The sequence below is a fragment of the Somniosus microcephalus genome, chromosome 10 (genome assembly GCF_052327205.1).
Source record: "Somniosus microcephalus isolate GS21.2 chromosome 10, FLI_Smic_1.0, whole genome shotgun sequence".
Lineage (NCBI taxonomy): Eukaryota > Metazoa > Chordata > Chondrichthyes > Squaliformes > Somniosidae > Somniosus > Somniosus microcephalus.
The window spans coordinates 207,232,144-207,248,369 of record NC_140996.1 but is presented as its reverse complement, the minus strand read 5'-3'; the positions used below and the strand labels follow the sequence as shown (position 1 = coordinate 207,248,369).

General features: G+C 48.3%; 1 protein-coding gene across 3 annotated transcripts in view; it reads left to right on the top strand.

Moving 5' to 3' along the window:
* Positions 1–16,226, top strand: part of ube3a (ubiquitin protein ligase E3A) — a 64,597-nt gene that overhangs the window by 38,360 nt on the left and 10,011 nt on the right. For all 3 annotated transcript variants that reach the window (XM_085999539.1, XM_085999541.1, XM_085999540.1), the window contains exons 5-7: positions 12,325–12,469; positions 14,639–14,844; positions 15,742–15,906. In XM_085999539.1, coding sequence (XP_085855665.1) covers positions 12,325–12,469; positions 14,639–14,844; positions 15,742–15,906 — 516 coding nt within the window. The remainder of the gene's footprint in view (positions 1–12,324; positions 12,470–14,638; positions 14,845–15,741; positions 15,907–16,226) is intronic.

Sequence of the window (16,226 nt, the reverse complement as noted above, 5' to 3'; positions counted from 1 at the left end):
CATAATTTCCACCCTTTTGTACTCTACCTCTTTTATGAAGCCCAGAATCCCATATGCTTTTTTAACTGCTTTCTCAACCTGCCCTGCCACCTTCAATGATTTGTGGCAGCAGGACACAGTAGTGTAACAATGAAATTCTCTTGTGATCTGAACCAGATCGTTGTGTCTTAAGCGCATATACTTATTTAATCTTTCCAAAAGAGTTAACACTGGTCGAGGTGCTGTTTAGTTCAGCTCTTAGCTGCTTTGCCCCATTGGAGACCAAACGTACAGAACACAAAGTATAATGAAATCATAATCAGTACAATTTTTATTAACATACTGTTAATGTGTGTTCCTCTAGCCCACTTCAGGGAATCTTAATATAAATGAATACTCACTCTCGCTCTGCTGTCCTAACAACTAGGGCAGAGGTTGCATTGCACCTTGCCAGCAACCTCCCCTGATATCTGTTGTTAATGCTGATTTTTTTTAAAATCCTGAGATCAAAGAAATTCATCAACACCTAAGTGCTGGATTTCTTAGGATTTTGGTTTTAATTTATATTATTGACTTCTAACAATCACTGACCGACCAATCATACTTTGATAGTTGCATTTTGTCATTAATTTTTGGCTGAATTTAAGTGCCAAAGATTTGAGCTGAAGGAGTTAAAGTAATAGTGCCAGGCAACATGAGAAATATATATTCCTAACTAATCTTTAAGGATAATAATCTGTTGATTGTATTACTGTGCTTTGCAGTTTCAATACATTTTATAAAAAGGAGTGTTCCCAAGTGTGGTAAACCACTTTTATCGTTCACTATCGTTACACTATAGTTATCACTGTTGTATTGTTATCACTGTTCTCACTGTTGTATCACTATACGAGGTCGCCTCTTGTCGCGCTGTTATACCTGGGCTGACCACCTCCGACTCCGCCCATGGCTCCACCTACCTGCCCAGGTATAAAGGTAGTCGACTGGCTGGTATTCCTCCTTGTTGGACCCGATCACCCACGAGGGTGGGCTCTGTTATTTAGTCAATAAAAACCTTTAGTTACGTTCCTAACTCGTCGCTTTTTATTGGATGAATTGATAGGTATATCAATTTTATTGACTAAATTTTAAAGATGTCTACTACTGGCCAGCCAGAAGCACAGCCACAGCGGCTTTCAGACACCGGGCTACACCAGCCACACCAGCCGGCTTGGCTGCAAGCCCTCAAACCACCGTACCTGGATCTAAACCCACAGGCAGCAAACTCAGCCCTCAACTTCAAACACTGGCTGGACTGCTTCGAATCCTACCTGGAAGAATCCGGCGTCCCTCAGAGATCCAAACTAAGAGTTCTGAACGCCCAAGCGAGCCCGAGAGTATACGCACTCATCCAGGACACGACTACATACGAGGCTGCTATCAACCTACTGAAACAGCAGTACCGGAGCCCGGTAAATTACATGTACACCAGGCACCTCCTGAGATCCCGCCCGCAACAGCCAGGAGAGTCTGTAGCTGAATGTTTACGGGCGCTAAGAGCACTCGGCAGGAACTGTGACTTTAAAGCGGTGACGGCTGTTGAAAATACGGAAGATAATATCCGCGATGCCTTTGTGAAAGGCCTACGGTCCGACTACTCACGGCAAAGACTGCTTGAAGCTAAAGACCTCGACCTGGACAAAGCTGAAGCCCTCGCTCTCTCCCTAGAGGTGGCCCATCAGGACCAGGAGGCGTTTTCCAGGTACTGCTCGCGACCCTGGGACTCGGGCCCGACCCCTACCGCAATACCCTTCGCAGCGCCGCCCCCGGGACCTACCTCAGCGTCGGCGTCCCGGACCCGACCGGGACCGCCACCCCCGGTACCGGCTCCGACATCGGGCACCCGCGATCGGGCCGCCGGCTGCTTCTTTTGCGGCCAGGAGAAGCACCCGAGGTCGTGCTGCCCAGTCAGGAACTCTACCTGCTCAACCTGCAGGAAGAAAGGCCACTTCTCTAAGGCCTGCAGGAGCGGATCTTCAGAGGCCAGCAGTGCCTCATGCGAACTGTGGGGGCGGCCATCTTCTTTCAAGGCAACTGAGGCCAGCATCCCCACACGTGAGTCATGGGGGCGGCCATCTTTGATCAAGGCAACCGACCCCAATAGTGCCTCATGTGAGTTATGGGGGCAGCCATCTTCTCCGCCATTTTGTCCTACCTTGTGGGAGACGCCATTTTACCCACCACGCCCGACGGCCCCCGGACCCGACGACCGCCTCGCCCGCAGACGACAACGACTTGCTTACCTACACACTAGCCTCCGTCACTCTGGATCAAGCCCGCCCACACCACCTGTCCAAGTCGATGATGGACATCAAAGTAAACGGCCACGCCACGACCTGCCTGTTCGACAGCGGAAGCACGGAGAGCTTCATCCACCCAGACACGGTGAGCCACTACTCCCTCCCTGTCCTGCCAACGCGCAACCGAATCTCGATGGCATCGAGGTCCCACGCCACGGACATTAGCGGCTACTGTGTTGTGACCTTGTCGGTTAAGGGTACGGAGTATAAAAATTTGAAACTCCTCGTCCTCCCCCAGCTCTGCGCTGCCGTCCTACTAGGGCTGGACTTCCAATCCCACCTCCAAAGTGTAACCCTAGCATACGGTGGACCCCTCCCCCCACTCACAGTCGACAACCAGCGAATGTTAAACCGTCCACCGCATAACACCTGCAGCCTATCCACCCTCAAGGTGCCGCCACCTTCCCTGTTCGCTAACCTCACCCCCGACTGCAAACCCGTCGCTACCAAGAGCAGGCGGTACAGCGCTGGGGACAGAGCCTTCATTAGCTCTGAGGTGCGGCGCCTCCTGAAAGAGGGCATTATCGAGGGGAGCAACAGCCCCTGGCGTGCCCAGGTCGTGGTCGTTAAGACCGGCGATAAAAATCGCCTGGTCATCGACTACAGCCAGACCATAAACAGATACACCCAGCTGGACACATACCCCCTTCCCCGCATATCTGACATGGTCAATCAGATTGCACAATACCGCGTATTCTCGACCATCGACCTTAAGTCGGCCTACCACCAACTCCCTATCCACCCCGAGAACCGCCAGTACACCGCCTTCGAGGCAAATGGGCGCCTATACCACTTCCTTAGGGTCCCCTTCGGTGTCACCAACGGGGTCTCGGTCTTCCAAAGGGAGATGGACCAGATGGTTGACCAGAACGGACTGCAGGCCACATTCCCCTACCTAGATAACGTCACCATCTGCGGCCGCGACCGGCAGGACCATGACGTGAATCTGGAGAAATTCCTCCGTACGGCCCAACGGCTGAACCTCACCTACAATAAGGAGAAATGTGTGTTTAACACCTCGCGCCTTGCCATCCTTGGCTGTGTAGTAGAGAACGGACTCATCGGCCCCGACCCCGAAAGAATGCGCCCCCTCATGGAGCTACCCCTCCCCCACTGCCCTAAGGCACTGAAGAGAACCCTGGGGCTCTTCGCCTACTATGCCCAATGGGTGCCCAATTATGCGGACAAAGCCAGACCCCTCATGAAGTCCCCATCCTTCCCCCTCACGGAGGAAGCGTGCGCGGCCTTCTCCCTCATCAAGGGAGACATAGCCAAGGCCACAATGCACGCAGTGGATGAGTCCATCCCCTTCCAAGTGGAGAGCGATGCATCCGACTTTGCCCTAGCCGCTACCCTTAACCAGGAGGGGAGGCCGGTGGCCGCCTTCTCAAGGACCCTACAGGGCCCCGAGATCCGACACTCGTCGGTCGAGAAGGAAGCCCAGGCAATTGTGGAGGCGGTACGGCGCTGGAGGCATTACCTGGCAGGCAAACGATTTACCCTCCTCACCGACCAACGTTCGGTTGCTTTCATGTTTAATAACAAGCTGAGGGGCAAAATCAAGAATGACAAGATCTTGAGGTGGAGAATCGAGCTATCCACCTACGATTATGATATCTTGTACCGGCCAGGTAAGCTGAACGAACCCCCTGATGCTCTTTCACGAATTACATGCGCCAGCGCGCATATTGATAGACTTCAGACCCTCCACAACGACCTCTGCCACCCCGGGGTCACCAGACTTTACCATTTCATTAAGGCCCGCAACCTGACCGACCTCCATCGAGGAGGTCAGGACCATGACCAGGAACTGCCAGACCTGCGCCGAGTGCAAACCGCACTTCTATAGGCCGGACAGAGCAAGCCTGATCAAGGCCACCCGCCCCTTCGAGCGCCTGAGCATCGACTTTAAGGGGCCTCTACCGTCATCTGACCGCAATGTGTACTTCCTCAACATCGTTGATGAGTACTCCTGTTTCCCTTTTGCCTTCCCCTGCCCAGACATGACCAGTACCACGGTCATCAAGTGCCTGAACGACCTCTTCGCCTTGTTCGGGTTCCCGAACTATATACATAGTGACCGGGGCTCCTCCTTCATGAGCGAGGAACTCCGTCAGTTCCTACTAGCGAGAGGTATTGCAGCAAGTAGGACCACCAGCTACAACCCCCGAGGGAACGGCCAGGTGGAAAGAGAGAACGCGACGGTATGGAAGGCCGTCCTCTTAGCCTTAAAGTCTAAGGGCCTCCCAACCTCCCGCTGGCAGGAAGTCCTCCCGACAGCGCTGCACTCCATCCGGTCACTACTTTGCACTGCCGTTAACGCCACCCCCCATGAACGAATGTTTGTTTTCCCCAGGAAGTCGACTACGGGAACCACTCTACCAACCTGGCTGACCTCTCCGGGGCCCGTCTTGCTGCGAAAGCACGTGAGGGCCCATAAAACAGACCCCCTGGTCGAGAGGGTGAACCTCCTGCACGCCAACCCCCAGTACGCCTACGTGGCTTACCCAGACGGGCGGGAGGACACTGTCTCCTTACGAGACCTCGCACCCTCGGGCACTCCGGAGACACCACCTTTACCCCCCCCCCCCCCCCACCACCCCCCCAATTCCAGCCGAGGTAGACGGCATGCCGGAACCCCACAAGTCTTCGCCGACCACGCAGACACCAGCATTAACACCGGATAATGCAGCACCGCCGCTGCGACGATCGGAGAGGCTTACGAGGCCTCCGGACAGACTGACATACCAGAACTGGTAGTACACTTCACCCCGCCGGACTCAAACCTAAACAAGGGGTGAATGTGGTAAACCACTTTTATCGTTCACTATCGTTACACTATAGTTATCACTGTTGTATTGTTATCACTGTTCTCACTGTTGTATCACTATACGAGGTCGCCTCTTGTCGCGCTGTTATACCTGGGCTGACCACCTCCGACTCCGCCCATGGCTCCACCTACCTGCCCAGGTATAAAGATAGTCGACTGGCTGGTATTCCTCCTTGTTGGACCCGATCACCCACGAGGGTGGGCTCTGTTATTTAGTCAATAAAAACCTTTAGTTACGTTCCTAACTCGTCGCTTTTTATTGGACGAATTGATAGGTATATCACCAAGTTGACGTCATTTAGCTATTTTTTGTTTTTATTCATTCATGAGATGTGGGCGTCGCTGGCAAGGCCAGCATATATTGCCTATTCCTAGTTGCCCTTGAAAAATTGGTGGTGAGCCACTGCCTTAAACCGCTACAGTCCCTGTGGTGAAGATACTACCACAGTGCTGTTGCATAGGGAGTTCCAGGATTTTAACCCAGCAACGATGAAGGAACGGCAATATATTTCCAAGTCAAGATGGTGTGTGGCTTGGAGGGAAACGTGGAGGTGGTGGTGTTCCCATGCGCCTGCGGCCTTTGTCCTTCTAGGTGGTAGAGGTCGCGGGTTTGGGAGGTGCTGCCGAAGAAGCCTTGCTGAGTTGCTGCAGTGCATCTTGTAGATGGTGTACACTGCGGCCATGTTGCGCCAATGGTGCAGGGAATGAATGTTTAAGGTGGTGGATGGGGTGCTGCTCAAGGGAACTGCTTTATCTTGATTAGTGTCCAGCTTCTTGAGTGTTGTTGGAGCTGTACTCATGCAGGCAAGTGGAGAGTACTCCATCACACCCCTGACTTGTGTCTTGTAGGTGGTGGAAAGGCTTTGGGGAGTCAGAGGTGAGACACTCACTGCAGAATACCCAACCTCTGACCTGCTCTTGTAGCCACAGTATTTGTGTGGCTGGTCCAGCTAAGTTTCTGGTCAATGGTGACCCACGCAGGATGTTAATGGTGGGCGATTCGACGATGGTAATGCCATTGAATGTCAAAGGGAGGTGGTTAGACACTCTCTTGTAGGAGATGGTCATTGCATGGCACTTGTGTGGCACAAATGTTACTTGCCACTTACCAGCCCAAGCCTGGATGCTGTCTAGGTCTTGCTGCATGTGGGCATGGACTGCTTCATAGAAACATAGAAGATAGGAGCAGGAGTAGGCCGTTCGGTCCTTCGAGCCTGCTCCGCCATTCAATGAGATCATGGCTGATCATCCAAATTCAGTACCCTGTCCCTGCCTTCTTCCCATAGCCCTTGATCCCTTTAGCCTCAAGAAATATATCCAACTCTTTCTTGAATATATTTAATGAACTGGCAGAGAATTCCACAGGTTCACCACTCTCTGGGTGAAGAAATTCCTCCTCATTTCAGTCCTAAATGGCTTACCCCTTATCCTTAGACTATGACCCCTGGTTCTGGACTCCCCGGCCATCAGAAACATCCTTTCTGCATCTAGTCTGTCCAGACCTGACAGAATTTTATAGGTTTCGATGAGACCCCCTCTCAATCTTCTAAACTCCAGTGAGTATAAGCCCAATTGACACAATCTCTCCTCGTACGTCATTCCTGCCATCCCAGGTATCAGCCTGGTGAATCTTCGCTGCACTCCCTCCATGGCAAGAACGTCCTTCCTCAGGTAAGGTGACCAAAACTGCACACAATACTCAAGGTGCGGTCTCACCAAGGCCCTGTACAACTGCAGCAAGACATCCTTGTTCTTGTACTCGAACCCTCTTGCTACGAAGGCCAACATACCATTTGCCTTCTTAACCGCCTGCTGCACCTGCATGCTTAACCTTCAGCGACTGGTGCACAAGAACACCCAGGTCCCTTTGCACTTCCCCTTCTCCCAACCTATTTCCATTCAAATAATAATCTGCCTTCCTGTTTTTGCCACCAAAGTGGATAACCTCACATTTATCCACATTATAGTGCATTTGCCATGTTTCTGCCCAATCACCCAACCTGTCCAAATCGTACTGGAGTTTCACGACATCCTCCTCACAGCATACCCTCCCACCCAGCTTTGTGTCGTCTGCAAATTTGGAGATATTACATCCAATTCCCTCGTCCAGATCATTAATATATATTGTGAACAGCTGGGGTCCTAGGACCGATCCTTGCGGTACCCCACTAGTCACCGCCTGCCACTCGGAAAACGACCCGTTTATTCCAACTCTTTGCTTTCTGTCCGCCAACCAGTTCTCTATCCAAGTCAATACCTTGCCCCCAATCCCATGTGCCTTAATTTTGCACGCTAACCTCTTATGCTGAGGAGTTGCAAATGGAACTGAACACTGTGCAATCATCAGTGAACATCCCCACTTCTGACCTTATGGAGGGAAGGTCATGGATGAAGCAGCTGAAGATGGTTGGGCCTAGGACACTGTCCTGAAGAACTCTTGCAGCAATGTCCTGGGGCTAAGATCATTGGCCTTCAACAACCACAAACATCTTTATTTGTGCTAGGTATGATTCCAGCCAGTAGAGTTTTGCCCCTGACCCCCATTGACTTCAGTTTTACTAGGGCTCATTAGTGCTGCACTCTGTCAAATGCTACCTTGATGTCAGACAGCCACTTTCTCGCCTCACCCCTGGAATTCAGCTCTTGGATCAATGTTTGGACCAAGGCTGTAATGAGTTCTGGAGCCAAGTGGTCCTGGCGAAACTCAAACTGAGCATTGGTGAGCAGGTTATTGATTAGGAAGTGCTGCTTGATAGCACTGTCGACACCTTCCATCACTTTGCAGATGATTGGGGCAGTAATTGGCCGGAATGGATTGGTCCTGCTTTTTGTGGACAGAACATTGTGGGCAATCTTCCACATTGTCGGGTAGTGCCAGTCCTGTAGCTGTACTGGAACTACTAGCTAGAGGTGCAGCTAGTTCTGGAGCACAAGTCTTCAGCACTACAGCCAGGATGTTGTTGGGGTCCATAGCTTTTGCTGTATCTAGTGCGCTCAACTGTTACTTGAATTCACATGGAGTGAATCAAATTGGCTAAAGACTGGCATCTGTGATGCTGGGGAACTCAGAAGGAGGCCACAATAGATGATCCACTTGGCACTTCTGGCTGAAGATGGTTGCGAACGCTTCAGCGTTGTCTTTTGCACTCACGTGCTGGACTCTGCCTTTGTTGAGGATGGAGATGTTCATGGATCCTCCTCCTCCTGTTGTTTAATTTCCACCACCATTCATGACTGGATGTGGCAGGACTGCAGAGCTTTGATCTGTTGGTTGTGGTATCACTTAGCTCTGTCTATTGTATGCTGCTTCTGCTGTTTAGCATGCATGTAGTCCTGTGTTGTAGCTTCACCAGGTTGGCACCTCATTTTCAAGTACACCTGGTGCTGCTCCTGGCATGCTCTTCTACACTCCTTGTTGAACCTGGCTTGATCGTAATGGTAGAGTGAAGGATATGCCAGGCCATGAGGTTAGATTGTGGTGGAATACAATTCTGCTGCTGCTGATGGCCCACAGTGCCTCATGGATGCCCAGTTTTGAGCTGCTTGATCTGTTCGGAATCTATCACATTTAGCACGGTGGAGGGTGTCCTCTGTGAAGACGAGACTTGGTCTCCACATGGACTGTGTGGTGGTCACTCCTACCAGTACTGTCATGGACAGATGCATCTGTGACAGGTAGATTGATGAGGACACGCTCAAATGGGTTTTTCCCCTCATGTTGGTTCTCTCATCACCTGCCACAAGTCCAGTCTGGCAGATAGGTCCTTCAGGACTCGGCCAGGTCAGCCAGTAGTGGTGCTACGGAGCCACTCTTGGTGATGGACATTGAAGTGCCCCACCCAGAGTACATTCTGTGCCCTTGCTACCCTCAGTGCTGCTTCTAAGTGGTGTTCAACATGGACTACTGATGGGTGATGGGTAGTAATCAGCAGGATGTTTCCTTGCCCATGTTTGACCTGATGCCCTGAGACTTCATGGGATCCAGAGTCGATGTTGAGGACTCCCAGGGCCACTCCCTCCCGACTGTAGACCATTGTACCGCTGCCTCTTGTGGGTTTGTCCTGCCGGTGGGACTGGACATACCCAGGGATGGTAATGGAGGAATCTGGGATGTTGGCTGATGGGTATGATTGAGTATGCCCGTCCGGCTGTTGCTTGATTAGTCTGTGGGACAGCTGTCTCAATTATGGCATAAGTCCCTAGATGTTAGTGAGGAGGACTTTGCAGGGTTGACTGGCTGGGTGTGCCTTAGTTGTGTTTGAATCTGATGCCTAGGTCGAAGCCGAGTGATCCATTTTTTTATTGCACGTGTGAAAATAACATCTGTGACATTTTTGTAGTAATTGTCATTTATTCCTTAAAGAAGAGAAACTGTTTTCAAATGGTCCTCTTGTCTCTCCATATGTTCTCTTGTGTAATTCTGTTTCTGTGCTTTCTCACTCTCCTTCCAATTTTGCCTTGCAATGGAATATACATTCCTCCTTCCTCTTATGGCTGCCTGTCTTTAGTCCCCGCTTGAGAAGAGCAGATGAAGTAAAAGAGAAATAGACAAACTGGCACATGAAGTGGAGGGGAAAAGAGCAAAAAAAGGCAAATGAATTGCTGATGAGCAAAATGCATAATCAAAAGGAAGGAAAAAGGCAAAATTGAACAGCAAAACAATATAGAAACATAGAAGATAGGAGTAGGCCATTCGGCCCTTCGAGCCTGCTCCGCCATTCAATGAGATCATGGCTGATCATCCAAATTCAGTACCCTGTCCCTGCCTTCTCCCCATATCCCTTGATCCCTTTAGCCTTAAGAAATATATCCAACTCTTTTTTGAATATATTTAATGAACTGGCCTCCACCGCCCTCTGTGGCAGAGAATTCCACAGGTTCATCACTCTCTGGGTGAAGAAATTCCTCCTCATTTCAGTCCTAAATGGCTTACCCCTTATCCTTAGACTATGACCCCTGGTTCTGGACTCCCCGGCCATCATAAACATCCTTCCTGCATCTAGTCTGTCCAGGCCTGACAGAATTTTATAGGTTTCGATGAGATCCCCCCTCAATCTTCTAAACTCCAGTGAGTATGAGCCCAATCGACACAATCTCTCCTCATACGTCATTCCTGCCATCCCAGGTATCAGCCTGGTGAATCTTCGCTGCACTCCTTCCATGGCAAGAACGCCCTTCCTCAAGTAAGGCGACCAAAACTGCACACAATACTCAAGGTGCGGTCTCACCAAGGCCCTGTACAACTGCAGCAAGACATCCTTGTTCCTGTACTCGAACCCTCTTGCTACGAAGGCCAACATAACATTTGCCTTCTTAACCGCCTGCTGCACCTGCATGCTTACCTTCAGCGACTGGTACACAAGAACACCCAGGTCTCTTTGCACTTCCCCTTCTCCCAATCTATTGCCATTCAAATAATAATCCGCCTTCCTGTTTTTGCCATTTATCCACATTATAGTGCATTTGCCATGTTTCTGCCCAATCTGTCCAAATTGTACTGGAGTTTCATGACATCCTCCTCACAGCTTACCCTCCCACCCAGCTTTGTGTCGTCTGCAAATTTTTAGAACTAATCTCTCAACTATCTGTGCTACTCGGACTTCAATAGGAGGGGAGTTGTACTGCATTTCACAATTCCATGAGAACCCCGATGTGTATCTGCAACAGCGGTGTATAGATTTTTTTAGTGGTATGACATTGCTCATAGTTTTCACTGCTAAATGACTGCTCATATCCAGAGCACAGCAAACTCCTAATGTTGCTTCTTTGAGTCAAATATTCATGACCTTTGTGGAGCATTTTGATGATTAAAGACAAAAATTTGAGTGGCCTTTTAGTCTGGATCACACAAATTAGTTCTGTTGACTGCCTTTGACCCCTGTCTATGGCAAGCTGTAAATTAGCTCCTTAGCACTCTTGTCCTACAACTGTGAAAGGAGAACTGGGGAAATTATGGAACAGCATAATTTCACTTGCTACATTATATTTTCTAATTAGTTGCAGTAGCCTAGTGTTTATGCTGCTAGACTAGCAACCTAGAGGTCATAAGGTCAAATCCCGCCATGGCAAGTGAGACTGAATTGCTGACATTGTGACACTAATTGTGAAAGTTGCCAGATTGTCTTAAAAATTGATTGCTTCATTAGTGTCCTCAGGAAAGGGAACCTGCCACTCTGATATGTGACTCCTGTCCCATGCTACACAGTTGGTTCTTAATGTCCTCAGGGCAAATGGGCCTTGAGTTGCCCACATTCTGAGAACAAATAGCAAAAATTGGGACATTTGAATTCTGGTTGGCCCTCTTTGATTTGCTGATGCATGGGTCTTTGACTGATATAATTTGTCTATTATAAGCATGTGAAATTGTTGAATATATAAATAGCATATTTTCTAAATCTATTACCTTGGTTAAGAGATTTTATGGAATCTGATTTATGGTGAGCTCTGTGGGTGAGTGCTGTAATTTGTGAATGAATTGTAGCAGTACTTAACAACATAATTACCCTGTTTACAGTCCATGGCGGAATCCAGGTTAAAGATTTCAAGGCACCACCTGGTGTGTGGGCTTCACAAGCAAGGGAGGGAAAAATATGGCCATACTCGAGCAAACATACTTTGTCTGTCTACCTCAGCTGGCCATGAGCAGATTTTAAGATTTCTCTTCTCCTCCTCCCCTTCCCCCCCCCCCCCCCCTCTCCATTTTAAGTGTTTACCCCATTTTAAACTGAATTCAAAACAGCGGGTGCAGCAGGCAGGATGCGCATTAACAAAAGTCCTGTAACAAAGGCTGGTGGGTGGCCCTCTTTTACTGTACCAGAAATTCAGCAATTGAAGACTGTCAGCATTTATAGCACCAAAAGCTTCAAATGTAGTGCCATCTGAACGAATCCACTAGAAAGAGTTTTCCTTTCCTCCAGTTCTAAATTTGCTAGGCTTTTCATTGTGAACAGAACCTGAATTGCACTTTTTTTTGCCAATCGGGCTCCAATTTGCACCTCGAGGCTTGCCTCAGTGATGGACTCGGTGTAACTGATAAATGAAACTAAGTGACCAGCTCAAACTAGTGTTTACACAATCTGGATGGAGTGTTATCAAATCTGAAGTATTTTGAAGTGGGTGTTGTCTTAAGATCTGAGGTAAAATATTAATCTATCAACGTTAAACTATTTATAATAGCTGGAGATGATTGCCATGGAAAATCCTGCAGACCTGAAGAAACAACTGTATGTGGAATTCGAAGGCGAGCAAGGTGTGGATGAAGGAGGTGTTTCCAAAGAGTTTTTTCAACTTGTTGTGGAAGAAATCTTCAACCCTGACATTGGTATGGATTTCAGTCTTGTAGTGCTCCAATTTTGGCATGCTGCTATAGCTTCTTAGAGTTGCCCATATGATTTTAGTACAGGTACAGCACCGGTAATCCGGCACCCGATGGTCCGGCACCTTCAGTGGTCCGGCACGAGGAAGGTCCTGCTGTCGCATTCCCTCCCTGAGATGGGTCCGGCTCGGGTCCCGGGACCGCCGCCGGGTCAGGATCAGCGCCTGGACCGCGCAGCATCAACGACGGCTCGGCGGAGCGATGGAGCCCGAGCAGCCCGTGGGCGACGGGGTCGGCGGCGGCACAGGGAGGGCAGCAGCAGGAAGAGGAGGAGCAGGTGGTGGTGGTGTTTGTGGTGACTTTCGACACCTTCAGTGGTCCGGCACCGGCCTGGTCCCGAGGGTGCCGGATTACCGGAGTTGTACCTGGTAGCTAATGGTCGTGTGGCACTGAGCCATATAGACCAGGAAGGTCCTGAATTCAACCCCTGCTGTGTGCTGAGTTAGCCAATCTCAGCTGGTGGCAGTGGGAGCGACACAGTTGGCCTCTATCAAGAGGAAAATTATCCATGGTCCTTGCTCCTGTTTGTTATTTAGTGACTACTGCTGGAAGTACCTGTATTTAGATGTCAGGTGAGGCGGCGATCAGGATGAATATCACCAACATTCATTATTCATGTGTAAAATGACCATGTTGATGTACTGCAGAATTACCAGTACTCATGGAGCTGTAACCCAGCATGATTGATGCCTTCAGGAGAGGAGAAAGCAAATTTGGAGGAGAGAAATAATAGCCTGTAATTTGCGGTCAGCAGCAAAGCAAAGACGTTCTTGTCTATCTATTTTCCCTCCAGTAACTGAAAATTAGCTAAGCTAAAGGAGAGCAAAGTGCCGGGACCTGACTGGATACATCAAGGATCCTGAGGCAAATGGCGGAAAAATAGTTGAGGCCCTAGAAATTATATTTCAAGGTTCTTTTGAGAATGGATGTGTACTGGAGAACCGCAGAGGACCAATGTAAGACTGGGTGATGTGAAAGAGCACAGTGATTTGGGGATTCAAGTTCACAAGACCTAAAAGCAGGACCTCGAGTCGATAAGTCTATAAATAAGCTGGGTTTTATGGCAAAAATACAAAAGTTAAAGATGTAATGGTGAATCATAGAATGATGCAGCATAGAAGGAGATCATTTGTTCCATAGTGTGCCGGCTCTTTGGCAGAGCTATCCAATTAGTCCCACACCCCTGCTCTTTCCCCATAGATCTGTAAACATTTTCCCTTCCAAATGGAAATTGGATAAATACTTAAGTTACTACTGAATCAGCTTCCACCACCCTTTCAGGTAGTGCATTCCAGATCGCAACAACTACCTGCGTTTATAAAAAAAAAAAAAAAAAAGTTTCCTCATGTCGACTCTGGTTCTTTTGCCGATCATCTTAACTCTGTCCTCTGGTTACTGACCCTTCTGCCACTGGAAACAGTTACTCTATCAAAACCATTCATGATTTTGAACACACCTTTTAAATTGCCTCTTAACCTTTTCTGCTCTAAGGAGAACAACCCCAACTTCTCCAGATAACTGAAGCTCCTCATCCCTGGTACCATTCGAGTAAACCTCTTTAAATTGATAAAGCAATGAATCCCATGTTTCAGGATTTAATCCACCCTCTCCAAGGCCTTGACATCCTTCCTAAAGTGTGGTGTTCAGAATTCAACATAATACTCCAGCTGAGGACTAACCTGTGTTTTATAAAGGTTTAAGATAACTTCCTTGCTTTTTTACTCTATGCTTCTATTAATAAAGCCAAGGATCCATATGCTTTTTTAACAGCCTTCTCAACTTGTCCTGTCAAAGATTTGTATATGTACTCCCCCAGGTCTCTGTTCCTGCACCCGCTTTAACATTGTACCATTTAGTTTATATTGCCTCTCCTCAGTCTTACCAAAATGAATCTATATAAAACCTTAGTAAGACCATAATTGGGTCAAGCACGAGTCCCAGCTGATTGGTTGCCCAGCTAACCTTCTCCCTGGTAGTAAGGTGTCTCTGCACAGCATCTTTTTTTACTGGAATTGACGAGGTGAGCCCAAGTCTCACCATTCCATGGCTCATTAAACTTCTAAGTTTAAAAGATTTTTGTGTTTCCCCCCCCCCCCCCCCCCCCCTCTTCCACAGGAATGTTCACATATGATGAATCTACAAAATTGTTCTGGCTCAACACTTCCTCATTTGAGACTGAGGGACAGTTTACTCTAATTGGCATAGTTCTTGGCCTAGCCATTTACAACAACTGTATACTGGACGTGCATTTTCCTATGGTCGTTTACAGAAAACTGTTGGGCAAAAAGGGAACCTTCCGTGACTTAGAAGACTCTCACCCGGTAATGTACAAGCATTAAAGCCTTCTTAATTTTTATTGTTTAAATAACAAGCTCCATGATAACCAGTATAGGTTATGGAGCAGCTTGCCTTGGCAGCACAAGTAAGTTTCTTAGTTTGGATCTGATTCCCTTAATCTGCAGAGGGAGGAGATGGGGAATCTGGAACTAGGGGGCATAGTTTCAGAATAAGGGGTCGCCCATTTAAAACGGAGATGAGGAGGAATTTCTTCTCTTAGAGGGTCGTGAATCTTTGGAATTCTCTACCCCAGAGAGCTGTGGAGGCGGAGTCAGTGAATATATTCAAGGTGGCGATAGACAGATACTCTAGCTACAGGGGAGTCGAGGGTTATGGGGAGCGGGCGGGAAAGTGGAGTTGAGGCCAAGATCAGATCAGCCGTGATCTTATTGAATGGCGGAGCAGGCTCGAGGGACCAAATGGCCTACTCCTGCTCCTATTTCTTATGTTCTATTATGTTAATAGGTAAGTGGGAAAATTGAGGGGGTGAAGTAAAGGGGAAATGAAGCAAGGGGGTGGGGGGAAGCAAAACTGAAAGGAAAACAGTCTGCCCTCTTAATTCAAAGTCAGTTTTTGCTCAAATTAGTTATCCACTGGTTTGAATTAAGCAATTTGAATAAAACAATACAAGAGATGGTTCTGCATGATTTCGCTTCAAATTAATAGATCACTTGAATTAAGCAACTTCAAATTTAGGGTGTACTTCTCATGCTGAGTCGTGACATTCAGCATTGTGCTTTACCAAAATCCTATTGTTAACTCAGTCTCTACCACACTGAATGCTATAAATATTACTTTAGCTTCTTATGAGTAGATGTTATCAACAATCACTTTCATGAAACCCCATAAATAATGTACATGATTTTGGCTTTCTTTCCTAGATCTTGCACCAGAGTTTAAAAGAACTTCTTGAGTATGATGGCAGCGTAGAGGAGGACATGATGATTACTTTCCAGATATCGCAGACTGACTTGTTTGGAACTCCAGTGATGTGTGACTTAAGGGAGAATGGAGATCAGATTCCAGTGACAAATGAAAACAGAAAGGTAATGTCAGGATCATAAATCCCAAAGTTTGGAGTTAAAGGATCTAAGGCTGCAGTAATACTACTTTTGCATCGACATAAAGGCAGCAGCATAATTCTGGGTTCTGGTCCTGATGTGACTCCAGAATGGACTAAAACCAAGTGGTGCACGACCTCCTCCAGGGGGACTATCTTACACTGGTTGGACTTGGCACTGGTGTGAACTATAACCCCAGTGTGATTTGAAGCGGGGTGTCCTCCCCTCCCCATTTCTCCCTTCCGCGACCATTTTTTCCCCTCTCCTATTGCAACAGCTCTCGGATGGCCTTCCCCCATACTCGC